Source organism: Clupea harengus, chromosome 8, assembly GCF_900700415.2.
Source record: "Clupea harengus chromosome 8, Ch_v2.0.2, whole genome shotgun sequence".
Classification (NCBI taxonomy): Eukaryota; Metazoa; Chordata; class Actinopteri; order Clupeiformes; family Clupeidae; genus Clupea; species Clupea harengus.
The window spans coordinates 14143646-14156388 of NC_045159.1; the positions used below are offsets into that span (position 1 = coordinate 14143646).

At 42.0% G+C, this 12743-nt stretch overlaps 1 protein-coding gene across 2 annotated transcripts; it reads left to right on the forward strand.

Annotated features, from left to right (window-relative positions):
* The first annotated feature begins 296 nt into the window (after window positions 1-296).
* Window positions 297-10280, forward strand: rap1gap2b (RAP1 GTPase activating protein 2b). 2 transcript variants are annotated; one of them, XM_031572000.2, is made up of 20 exons: window positions 297-458; window positions 632-850; window positions 1120-1223; window positions 1537-1615; window positions 1770-1823; window positions 2822-2905; window positions 3304-3404; window positions 4165-4294; window positions 4538-4693; window positions 4849-4920; window positions 5246-5332; window positions 5870-6010; window positions 6585-6737; window positions 7169-7278; window positions 7650-7745; window positions 8086-8227; window positions 8422-8524; window positions 8670-8740; window positions 8829-8873; window positions 8964-10280. In XM_031572000.2, exons 1-19 carry the CDS (start codon window positions 372-374, stop codon window positions 8835-8837), a joined length of 1998 nt encoding a protein of 665 aa, XP_031427860.1. In that variant the 5' UTR covers window positions 297-371; the 3' UTR covers window positions 8838-8873; window positions 8964-10280. The 2 variants fall into 2 exon arrangements, with proteins under 2 accessions (XP_031427860.1, XP_031427861.1); XM_031572001.2 differs by having other exon boundaries at window positions 8086-8209.
* The last annotated feature ends 2463 nt before the right edge of the window (window positions 10281-12743 follow it).

Below are 12743 nucleotides of genomic sequence, written 5' to 3' on the forward strand. Positions count from 1 at the left end.
GCCTGTGATGGGTATTAAGTGGTGTCTGATTGGTGTTTTTCTCATTTCATTTCCTCAGTACTTACGCGCATGATTATTTGAGGAGGTATTTAAAGCTCAAAGTCAAAATAATCCCCAAATAGAAATGTAATTGCAGATTTAAGCAGTTTGCCGCGATATACGTTATGTCATACACTCCATGAGTCTTCACCAGCATCTCTTTCCCCCTCCATCGCTTCTGTCTTTTCGAACGACCCGCATTCTCATCATTGCAGTCTTAATTCAGCGTGTAATGTCTGCACATTTCACAGAGCATGGCCAGTGTAAGCCCTCATTGTTCGGTGTGATCGTCATCTTTTATATTGTGAGCAGGTTAAGGAGAAGGTGTCTGAATGATAAAATGTGTGACTGTACATGACTTACGGACTGTTGCATATCTCCTTCAGGATGATTACATCCCATATCCAGTGATTGAAGAGGTGAGTGACTCATTGCACAAACCCATAAAAGAATGTGGAGATTATAGCTTCAGTCTGCTGCTTTATTTAAAATCTTGAGCACGCAGCCTTGTCATAATATCGGTTTGAGGATAAGTCAGATGAGGAAGTATTTTTTTGAATCATTCCTACTGGGTTCTTGATGACGCACACAGGTCCTCCAAAGGGGTGAGCCGTATCCCCAGGTCATCCTGCCTCAGTTTGGGGGGTACTGGATAGAGGACGCTGAGGCCAGTGGTGACGTCCCATCCACCAAGGACCCCGGCACCTGTAATGGGCAGGATGGGGGGGGGGCAGGCCCCGAGGGGGGTTTCGGCTACCGTCTGGAGAGAAACAGTGCAGCACGAGCCTATCGCAAGCACTTCCTCGGCAAGGTGGGGCACTTCATGACAACAAAGCTGGATGTCTTACACAATTTTCTGTTTGTGATTACAGTGCTAAATTCCTTTGACCCTTCTGTATGACCTCTCTGTTTTTATAATTAACCTTTTGCTTGTGGAGGTAACCATGAAATTAAACTTTGAGTTGATATGTTTGCGGTAATTGAAAATGGTATGCTGTCTGTCTTGTAATGCACTGGCTTAATTGAAAATGATATGCTGCTTTTCTAAACTAAAAAAAGGAACACCTCCCACTCCTACAGGAACATCTTAATTTCTACTGCACAGCAAGCAGCCATGGCAACCTAATTCTCTCTATGAGACATGAGGAAGTGGAGGACCAAGAGTACCTGCACATCATCCTCAGGTAAGCCCTGCCCTAGACAAAACCGCAGACTGAAATGGATCAGGCTAACATGAGGACCAGCTCCAGTGTGCCCGGCTGATGTTTGGTAGTGCTTAAACATAATAGTGCATAGACTGCATGGGAAAATAAAACACCATAAGGCTCTGATCAATGGCTGGCATACGGCGTTCATTGTAAACATTTTAAACAGGAGATGTATGCATCAGCACACTGACAGCAATCTGTTTAGAGAGAGCAGTCTTGCTTCATCACACACTCATGTGTTTGGCTTAATTCATTGTTTGGCTTGATTCGTTGTTTGTTTTGTTTACAGATCTCAGTTAAAGACAGTCTATGACAAGATCTCACTGGCAGGCCTGACGGAGCTCCCGAGCATTGCTCAGTTAGCGAAGGTTTGCACACCGTCATATTAGCTCATATGTCTCTTCCAATGCATGACCTCCTCCAAATAATGTACGAGTCCTTAGAATGTAACTCGCCCTTTTAAAATGGATCTCTATCTGTTTATCTCTCTCTCCTCTCCCTTACCCTACCTCTCTCAAATAGCTCCTGTGTGAAGACATTTTCAACCTGAAATTCCAGCCGGTGTTATACCCAAAGGTGAGTTTCATAAAACAAACACATGGCCAAATCCAACGTAGGCTGTAGATTAGGATGCAAGTTATTTCAATGGTTTGGATATTTCATTTATATTCATTCAGCCTATGAAGGAAAAGGGCACTTCCCCATTAATTACATTCAGTCTCTGAAGAGCTGGAGAGAGGTTGACTTGTTGACTTCTGTTCACTAATGAAATGCCCATTGCTTTCAATTGCCCATATGCCAGCAGGACTGTAATTTGTCTTACTTTTATGGCCATTTGTAAATGTCAAAAGCAGCTCTTTTCATATTTATTTATTCCACAGTATTTTCCGTTATGGTATAATCTCATCACTAAGACATCAGTCAACCGATACAGTCGGATAAATGAAAGTTAGCTTCTTTCCCAATTGCCCAACTATTCACCTTCTCCTTTTAATCTTGCGTGGGCATTTAAAAAAAAAAAAACTACAATAGTAGTTAGCTAATAAAGTGATGAAACTCCATGAGTGCCCGGCAATTCGAAGGCTTAGAAATGGCTTATAGGGAAGTTCCTAGCAATCACAGTAACTTCCGTTCAGTCTAAAATAAAGCGAATGCAAAGATCAGGCTTCAGGTTCCCACACTAGTGTTTCTCTTTTTGGCAGGAAGAATCTCCAAAATGAGGAAATGTTTGTTGCCAGGCTCCAATCTGTCTTTGGTCACTGTGTTAGTAGGCTCTAAGGGTGGTGTTGGGCATCTGAATTTAGAAACACTAGTGTTGAAATTACAAAGGATGTTTTAAAGGGTTTGTTGCAAAATAGCACATGCAACATTGTCATTATGTCGCAAGATAGGGTTCAACTGGGTGTGTACCTTTCTTATCGTTTCCTGTTGATTAGCGATCATTCATAGACATTTTTGTGAAGATTGCCAAAATTAGGCAAAATGAACAAAAATGCGCTATCTCAACCATCCTCAAATAATGTGTGTCTATTTATAATGACATTTCATAAATTATTTATAATTCTATTTGCCAGGGCTCCCAGTTGATAGTCAGTTATGATGAACATGAAGTGAACAACACCTTCAAGTTTGGTGTCGTCTACCAGGGGTTTGGGCAGGTGAGAGCGCTTCCCAAGTAAAGCCTTGTTTCAATTCAGTGCTGTGTATGCGTTAACCGTGTATATTTCAGGGCATAAGTTTTGGATTTAGTAAATTTGATTTAAAAAGTGTGATAACTGCTGCATCATAAATTAATTCAAGTCTTTGATCCCTGATGATACCCTGGACCAGCTATATACACAGTATTCTGTCTGTATCCGTTCCTATTGGATGGCAAAGCAGTTATAATTTTGCTCCTATATAAATAATCTATACATAGTGCCTTGCGCATACACGGTGTTACTCATTGCCCACTATTGTGGGACTTTTATGCTATCTAATTGGTAGCATAATCCTGGCTTTCATCTTCCCGGTGCCCAGATCATAATCTCTCCCTGCTCTCCCTGCTCTCTTGCAGACATCTGAGGAAGACCTCTTCAGGAACAACAAGGAGACGCCTGCTTTCACTGAGTTCCTCGGTGTGCTGGGAGACTGCGTAGACCTGCAGGAATTCAAAGGGTAAGAGAGGAGAGGGTGTGATGAAGTGATGGACACAAACTGAAAAGAAAGAGACAGAGAGAGAGAGAGAGAGAAAAGGATGATAACTGATGGATAGAATAGTTAATGTGTTATGATTCAGAAGAAGGACTCGGTAAGGAGAATCTGGAAACCATAGGAGAGCTGAGTAAACAGTTGTATTGAATGAAAAGCACTAGAGGGCTAAAAATGAGTCATGGTAAACATTTCGCATTTGCACAGCAGTCCTCAGCAGTCTTTAGAGCCCTTACTTAGACCAAACTTACCAGACAGGGAAAGCAAACATTTAATACACCGTGGGAGTCCAGCTCCTGACCTTTGGATAGATATTGATTTGAGCACAAATAGCTGAGTTTCAGGAGTTACTAATGAAACTAACATGTACACCTGTGTGCCTGAGTGTGTGTGTGTGTGTGTGTGTGTGTGTGTGTGTGTGTGTGTGTGTGTGTGTGTGTGTGTGTGTGTGTGTGTGTGTGTGTGTGTGTGTCTCTGTGTGTGTGATTGAATGCATGTTGTGTGTGTGTGTAAGAGAGAGAAGCGATGTGTGTGTGTGTGTGTGTGTGTGTGTGTGTGTGTGTGTGTGTGTGTGTGTGTGTGTGTGATTGAATGCATGTTGTGTGTGTGTAAGAGAGAGAAGCAATGTGTGTATGTGTGTGTATGTGTGTGTGTGTGTTTTAGAGAGGTATGCATGCATGTGTCAGTCAAACCACTAATCCAGGTATCTTCTTCTCATGTCTGACAGGTTTCGCGGTGGCCTTGATGTCTCCCATGGACAGACTGGCAGTCAGTCGGTCTACACAGTGTTCCGGGAGCAAGAAGTCATGTTCCACGTCTCCACAAAGCTGCCGTATACAGAGGGAGACACACAGCAGGTAAGCCCAAAACATAATCAGCTCCTATTAGACATCAATCTATGCACTTTTGATTAATCCACTATTATATGAATGATAACCATCCTTTCATACTCTTACGTGTAATGTATCATTAAAAACAACTCTATCCTGGTGACACTCTTCAAGTGTCCCCAGGTGTCGCGGTGCAAGTGTCGCCAAAGTCACACACACTTACTGTCAACTTACTGACATCTCCTTTTCCTTCTCTTTATTGTGTCACAGCTCCAGAGGAAACGGCATATAGGAAATGACATTGTAGCGCTGGTGTTCCAGGAAGAGGCTACACCGTTTGTGCCCGATATGATAGCGTCCAACTTCCTCCATGCCTACATTATAGTGCAAGTGGAGAACCCATGCACAGATGACACTACATATAAGGTACCTAGACAATGCCAGTTGACTGGAAGCAGTTACCTCTATGTTATCAGTATGACAATGTATAGCTACACATTAGTAGTTGACTCCAGTGTTGAATCAGTGCCCCATCATGTAAAAAAAAGGCATGCCATGAATCAGTCACATGTATCTTGCAGGTGTCTGCAACAGCACGTGAAGATGTCCCATCCTTTGGTCCACCACTGCCAAATCCACCTGTCTTTAAAAAGGTGAACGCATTGGCTCAGCAATCCTACATTTATCTGGGTTCTGGAGGGCCCCAACATGCGACTGTGAAAATGTTATCATTCAGAAGCTGTCCATGATATTTGAGTGTTGTTTCGGGGATAAAGACTGACAAATAATCCGTTGTACAAATGGATGATGCTTGTTTTGGTATTTCTTTACCCGCAGTACACTATTGGGATCATGTTTAAGGATATCATCTAAGAATGCTATTTTTAGCCATTAGTGCAACCACATCTGCATATCAGCTTTGCTATGGCTTTGTGTGTACACACAGTGAGGAATGTCTGTCCCTGTCTGTCTACCCAGGGCCCAGAATTCAGAGAGTTCCTGCTGACGAAGCTGATAAATGCAGAGAATGCCTGCTACAAGTCCGAGCGCTTCGCCAGGCTGGAGGTGAGTGAAAGAGAGCCAAGAAGGACGCTATCTAAGGGCTGCTCTGCTTTTCAGAGCATTCCGTAAAAATTCCTCCTTTTCAGCAGAATATTCGTGCACCATTGTTATATCAGTGTTGAGTGTGAGTGTGTGTTTGTCTGTGTGTGTGTGTGTGTGTGTGTGTGTGTGTGTGTGTGTGTGTGTGTGTGTGTGTGTGTGTGTGTGTGTCTGTGAACATTTGTGGATGTGTCAGAATGTGAATGGAGAGCAGGAAATATGATTTTTGACAAAAAATGTGCCTTTAAACATTGAATGTTATGTATTCTCTACCACGTACGTTACATAATATTCAAGATAAGCTTAATCTGAATTAATATAAAAAATACAATATCTGTCCTTTTGGTGTCGTTTTATATTTACATATATACAATTCCTATTTGTCTGTGTGTATGTGGATGCCTGCATGAACGTGTACATGTGTGTGTTTGTGTGTGTGTGTGTGTGTGTGTGTGTGTGCGTGTGTGTGTGCGTGTGTGTAAATACATGTCCATTTGTTAGGAGAGGACGCGGGCTGCCCTGCTTGACAACCTCCACGACGAGCTCCACAGACAGACCCAGGTCATGCTTGGTCTTCCAGTCAGCTCTGAGGAAGACAAAATGGAGAATGGGGGTCACAGTGGGCTAATCGAGTCCATTAAGGTTTGTACCCACCGTGCAACATTACATAAAGCAGGTAGTGCTGTAGGTGCCTTCAGCCAGAGCTCTGTGGCTCATTAATGCAGTGGCTAGGGGCCCTTTTTCTGCATATTAGTGGCTCATTGCTGAAGATGAGCTGCTGCTGAAAATGGATGGTGTGCGCCCTCTAGTGTCTGTCTCTATGTATGTGCATGTCTTGCTCAATGTCTCTTTTGTCCTTCATCGCCCCCCACCCCTCTCTCTGTCTCTCTGTCACTCGCTCTGTTCCCTCTCCCTCCATCGATCTATCTTTCTGTCTGAGTCTCTCAATTTTTTTCAATTTGGTCTCCAATTCATATACAAAAAAACATGAACTCACATGTATCTTGCAGCTGTCTGCAATGTGTCCGTCTCTGATCTTTTCATATTTTTATATATATATATATATTTTTTTTTCTAATGCCTCTCCACATTTAGGCCCTGGTCTAATTCATGTTCTGTTGACCGTGAAAAGCCATTAAGTGTTTCGTTCATTACCTGCCTTCTGCCACTTCTGTCCCCGCTGTTGCCAATCATCCATTATCTCTTCACCCCGCAGCGGGCGATGAGAGTGAGGAGTCACTCCATGGATACGATGGTGGGCTCTCACAAAAGCAACCGCTACTCCATGGTGGGAGGGGGTGTGCCCACCAGCCTGAGCGGCGGCGGGCTGACACAGGTGGGGGCAGACGGCAGTAAAAGTGCCCATGTGGTGAGTGGAGGATCATTATTTCGCTTCCACACACTTAACAGGAGCCTTTTCAGCTTAGTCTGTGCAGGGATGATGTTGCTAGTCAATTTAGTCCATTATCACATACATATCACATTTTTCCTCATTGATGCCTTCTGCTAGGCCATTCAGCTCTGAATACAGTCTTTTTTTTAACAGTCATTACTATCTGTCTATTTCTCTCTGTGTTTCTCACACACTCTTTCTTTCTCTTTCCCTCATTCCCTCCACACTCCCACTATTCTTTCTGTTTCTCTCACTCATACATGTCTCTTGCTCTCTCTCTCTTCTCATTCACTCTCATTCCTTTTCTCACTCTCTCTCCTTTGTCTCTCTCTCTCCCTCTCTCTCTCTCTCTCTCTCTCTCTCTCTCTCTCTCGCTGTCTGGTTACCCCACTCTCTGTCAAACTCAGGGTTCATCAGGTCCAAAGTCTCCGCTGAAGAGCCCAGTGAAGCGGCGCTCGGGGCTTTTTCCTCGGCTGCACACGAGCGTAGACGGCCAGACTGAGCGCCTCTCCCGCAGGTCAGCACACAAAGCTAACCAATCAGGGCTGGAGTTCCCAGCCTTCTACCTCAGAAAGGGCCCCCCCACTGTGTTTGTTACCCATCATCTTAATTGGGTATTTAATGCAGGCGGCACGACGCGATTAAGTAAAATGGCATGCGAGTGGTTTCATGAATACTCGCAGCAAACAAAACATCACTTTCTGAACTTCAGTCTGCATGAAAAGACACACACACACACACACACACACACACACACACACACACACACACACACACACACACACACACACACACACACACACACACACACACACACACACACACACACACAGACACGCACACAAATCAGTAGTGGTTGTTCAGCTGAGTTTTGTTTTGAGTTTACAGTGACCAAAGGAATTCAGACTGTCAGCCATCACAAGAAGGGAGGTCAGAGACCTCATCCAACCCCAGCTCTCCAGAGATCTGCCTCAGCAAGGATAGGTGAGTTATGGACTGGATGGAAATACTCCTCTGTGGAATCTTTGCACTACCTGTATTTACTTCCCTTTCCACAAAAGAGCCCACATAATTATCTTAGACCTGTGGCTATAAAAAGCAAAGAGGCTGACTACTTTTAAATATTATTCACGTTAATGTATTTAGGCAATGACACATGTGTATGTGTGTATTATATAGACATACTGCTGATATCTTGAGCCTCATTAATTCACATATCATGAACACATTGAAAGTAGCTTACTTGAAGTGTAAGTCTCCACAACACATTTGACTCTTGTCTTTAACTCTTGTCTCTCCCTTTTTTTCCTCTCTGATTCTGCAGACCGTTCTTGAAGATGAAAGACAGCAATGGGAAGCACATCTCCAGGTCGTCCTCCAGCACCAGCAGCTTCAGTAGCGCTGCAGGAGATGGGGACACGCTAGACACACTAGAGGAGGCAGACCCAGTACGTTGGATTGTTTGGGTGTGTGTGTGTGCATACTTACATGTGTGTGTGTGTGTGTGTGTGTGTGTGTGTGTGTGTGTGTGTGTGTGTGTGTGTGTGTGTGTGTGTGTCAGTGGTGGTTGGCAAGCAGACACAGAAACAGAGAGAGAAACGGACAGGAAACGAGTTCATGCTAAGCCATATCAATTCTCTTTCTTTCCTTTTTTTGCTAGAACAACGCAGTTTCACCAAGTTACCCCCCAGTGTATAGCCCCACCCTCAGTGTGGAAGGTCAGAGTTCAGGAACGCCAGTCATCATGTGTCGGAGCCCAACAGGTAACTGTAATACATCTATGTAGGCTATAGAGCTATGAGTCACCTGTCTCCAACATCTGCTTTTTGTTGTGTTGTTGTCATATATTGCTTTTATTGTACTTTAAAATGCACCTTTCTCTTCACCTTTGTTTTGAACAATGCCAAGATTTCAACAAAAAGACATCTCCTCGATCCAATCTTAAATTCCGCTTTGACAAGCTGAGCCATTCAACGGCAGTGAGTAGATGCTCTTTTTTGTGTCTGTTTTTTGTTTCCATTTCCTACGCACCTGTATTAAGTGGCTAACTTGACTTTATCCACTCAGGGACACTGAGATGACTATGAGATTGCAGAGTAAAGATCACTGAAGGTACTGCACTGATGCTTGCCTTTTTTTCATATTATCCTATTGTCATGCTTTTATGATCCTTTTTGTAATCCTTTCCCCTTTTTCTTGCAGCTTGAAGCAGGGATATTAACCTCTAGAAGTAGCTCAGGGGGATATCAGTGGAGACAACGGAGCGTCGGAGAAGCACTGTGTGGTCTGAGAGGGAGGGAGATGTGGACACACTCTTGAATTCAGAAACTCACTAACATACTGAAGCACTCTCAAAAGTTAGAATCTGTGAAGCACATACACACACATCATACACACACACACACACACACACACACACACACACACACACACAGACACTATACACAGTTTGTGTCCATCACTGATGCTCCTGGCTTCATTCATCTCTTCGCTCCACTGAATCCATGTGATATTTGCACACCAGAGGGGAGTACCCATACTGTGACTAACCACTTAAGCAGTACCTTACCATACCTTACCATAAATACCTTAACAGGTTCTCAGTTAACTAGTGGACAGATTCCTAGCTAGACACTCACTGAACATGCACTGCCACATCGGCCATACATCTCTTATGCAGTGATGACTCTTGCCAGTTTATTGTCGTTATCCTGTTTATGGAAACTGTTAGCAAAAAGGAAAAATGATGGTATCCAAACATTTGTGAGGTATAACCACCTGTTATGTGGATCAACTAAAATTAAATCTGCTGTGTACATTGTCGTGTGATCCCATGTCTGAAACTGTGTACAACGAAACAGCTGCATGTTAAATGTTGCTTACCTGTACACGCGGCACATTTGTTCATAGATGTATCTATATAACTGTTTTTAATGTTTCATACATTCAAGTGCATATTGTCATTACTGACATGTTTGTAAATAAAATAATCACTTGTCATGTGTATATCTTTATATATTCACACTTTTAGAGTGCTCTAATTACTTAGAAATTATAAGGTTGCTACTGTAAAAAATCGCAAGTGCTCAGATACTGGAAATTACTTGGTGTGACAGCAAGTAGCCATTGGGATTCTGCCTTTCTTTCAGTACTGGAATCACACCTGATAACCCAGTTATTTCTTGATAGTGAGGACATAGCAACTGGGTGATAACACTTACTGTTGTACATCAGGATTGCCACTGGACTGAGAGTGAGATGCCACAGAATCCGTATTGTGAAGAAATTACAATGAACCATAGTGTTTCTGTTATAGAGTGTTATCCTTTTGGAAAGCTTTACTGTCGTATTAATGATTGCTATTTTCCAATGCATTTGTGTGGATTTGATGTACTCCTACTTGGCTGGCTTGACAAAATGGAAGGAAATATGAATTGTAAAATTGAACATGATTGTACTTTTACATGTTAATTAGTTACATGACCATTCCAACTTTAGTAAATAAAATTCTGTATTTTATGTCTGTTGCGTGCTCTCTGTGTTTTTGTGGTGTTTTTGTGGGGAACATGAGTGTGAAGTAGATTTTTTTTTACTTTTTAATGAATGCAATACTGATAGACAGATTCTCCAACAATATATTTTAAGTGTGAAGTAAGCATGTGTCCTAATCGAAACAAAAAAGAGGCATCATGTTTGGCCTGGTATGTGCAGGGAACATAACGCAAGGCTCTTACCACTATGAACCACTAGAGGGCGGAGGTTGAGTCATGGAGAGCAGGTTTAGGCCTAAGCCAGGTAGGTCAAAAGTTGTTCAACAGCATTGGAATGTGACATTGTGGGGGTCCAAAATGTCTGGCAATGCATGTATGCTTATATGTGTCTTTCAGCGAAAAGGTGCAGTGTAGAATCTTTACAAAAGGGTGACAAAGCTTTAGAACAGCAGCCACACAAAAACCCCTTGGTAAAAATGAGGTTTGTGATATCCTTCACAAAGGCCAGTGTTCTTCTGCCCTTTCCTTAAATGTAATATTCACTGTTGCTGTAGAGCTGCTCTGAACCTACAAGCAGTGTCAGTAAAGTAAATTCAGGTCTGTCAGTGTTATGTGACCTAACCCTGGATAAGGCCAAGTGTGTCTACACACTTACTGGTTTTATTGGAAAATTATAGTTCACAGGAGAGAATCTGTGTTCAAAGTTACAAAGATGCTATTCAACAATAGTATTTGAATTTAAATACACTTCCAGTGTTGATTCTACATTCATTCTGTGATTTTACATTTAAATATCCAGTATTACAAGCAAGAAAAAACCCTGATTAATAGCAGCAAATTGTGCGAATAATTAGTTAATTTATTCAAATTGTCAGCACTAGTAATTGTATAGCCATTATATTTACAAATGGGGTATTATACAATATAAGTGATCCATTGAACTAAACAGGCATATAATCTCTATGTGATTTAATTTTTTTTTTAAGTTTCATGTACAATGACCACAGCATTTTCATTACTTAGGCTATAGTACTGAATTTGGGATATACTTTATATTAACTCTGTGCAGTGGTATACAATAACAATATGTTAAACTTAATGTAAATCGACATAGTTATTGTCATGTTATTTCTACATGCATTTCATATCAGCCATTTTGCGATCTTTAACAAGAAGACTTTCCTGAAGTAGAAAGTACAAGGAATCCAACATAATAGTGTCATAATTGTGGATGAGGTCATCAATGCAACCATTGACCTTTTTGCTAAAATAGGATACAATGATAGTTGTAATTGTACTGGTCATCTTAGGTATGATTTTCTGCTGTGCCGTCTGAAAAATCAGATCCTTACTGTTGAACATGACCATGGGAGAAATCAATTCGCAGTTCCCAATGCTCATGGTGGAAACCTCTGAGGAAGAAGAAACAAAAATTCTGCTGCAAGTTGAGATTAATTAACCAGCAATGGCTCAGGGTCAGGACCTGTGGCTACCAATGCTCAACCAAGACATTCCTCCACTAAACATGAAGCTGTAACCAACAGCTGGCTGGAGATGCAAGCTAAACCAGACCATTGTGCATCAAAGTCCTAGGACCTCTCCACAGTGGTGCCCTCTGCTGTGTGCAAAGTGTATGGGCAAGAGGAGGGAGAAAGGAGATGAATGGGAAAGCTTAGCGTGATTACTATAGGAAAACTTAAGCTTTAAGGACTTGCCCCACATTCAAAAATTCTCGACCTGATGAAGTGATTAATCTAATCATCAAAATAAGCTTGCTAATGAAGTATACAAAGGGAAGAGGAAATAAGGATTATGAGGTTTATGTGTACATTTTGTTGTCTCCTTTGAATGTGTAAACTACGGATTCACGAATTAAGGGTTGTAAGCTCTATGGTCCAGAAAACGAGCATACATGAATGACGGGGTTCTCAGTATGTTCCGTGGATGTTTGTATTATTTGAATAAAGAATTCTGTGAGAAAGGTGGTTCGTGATCCACCGGGAAAGAACTTCTCATTTAAGAAAGCTAAATCAAGTTTTATCTTACTTTACCCAGGAGGCAGGAGAGGATGGAGAAACGGGCACACAACAAATGAGATTGGCGCCACTTGTGAATGAGCTGTAAACTGCAATAGAACACAGATATATATTAATTTAATCATATTTAGATACATTATCTGATAGAAATTGCAGACGTTTAGCCCTCTCAAACCCCATTCGGGGTAAAAAAAAAAGAAGCATTTTGGGAAAATATATTCAACGTGTGCCTCCATTATTTGACTCTGTTGGTAAAGGATGGGTGGTAACCAGAGAATGGGTGGTAAGTCAGGAAGTAAAGAAGTAATTCTGGTCTCTGATTGGTTAAGACCTGGTTAGCACCCATCTTCTACTGACAACACTGCTCGCTGTAGTCTTGAAAGCGGAAGTTATGTCATTTTCAAAAGGAAAAAAAAACAAACCCATGCAGTGACCACATTCAGCTTAATAGCAAC

What these genes read in the sequence shown, in the direction of transcription:
- rap1gap2b (XM_031572000.2), top strand. Translation starts at nt 372, where the DNA reads ATGATAAAATGTGTGACTGTACATGACTTACGGACTGTTGCATATCTC. An exon ending in CAGATGACACTACATATAAG is followed by an intron (nt 4,694 to 4,848) that starts GTACCTAGACAA and finishes TGTATCTTGCAG; the next exon opens with GTGTCTGCAACAGCACGTGA. An exon ending in GCAGTAAAAGTGCCCATGTG is followed by an intron (nt 6,738 to 7,168) that starts GTGAGTGGAGGA and finishes TGTCAAACTCAG; the next exon opens with GGTTCATCAGGTCCAAAGTC.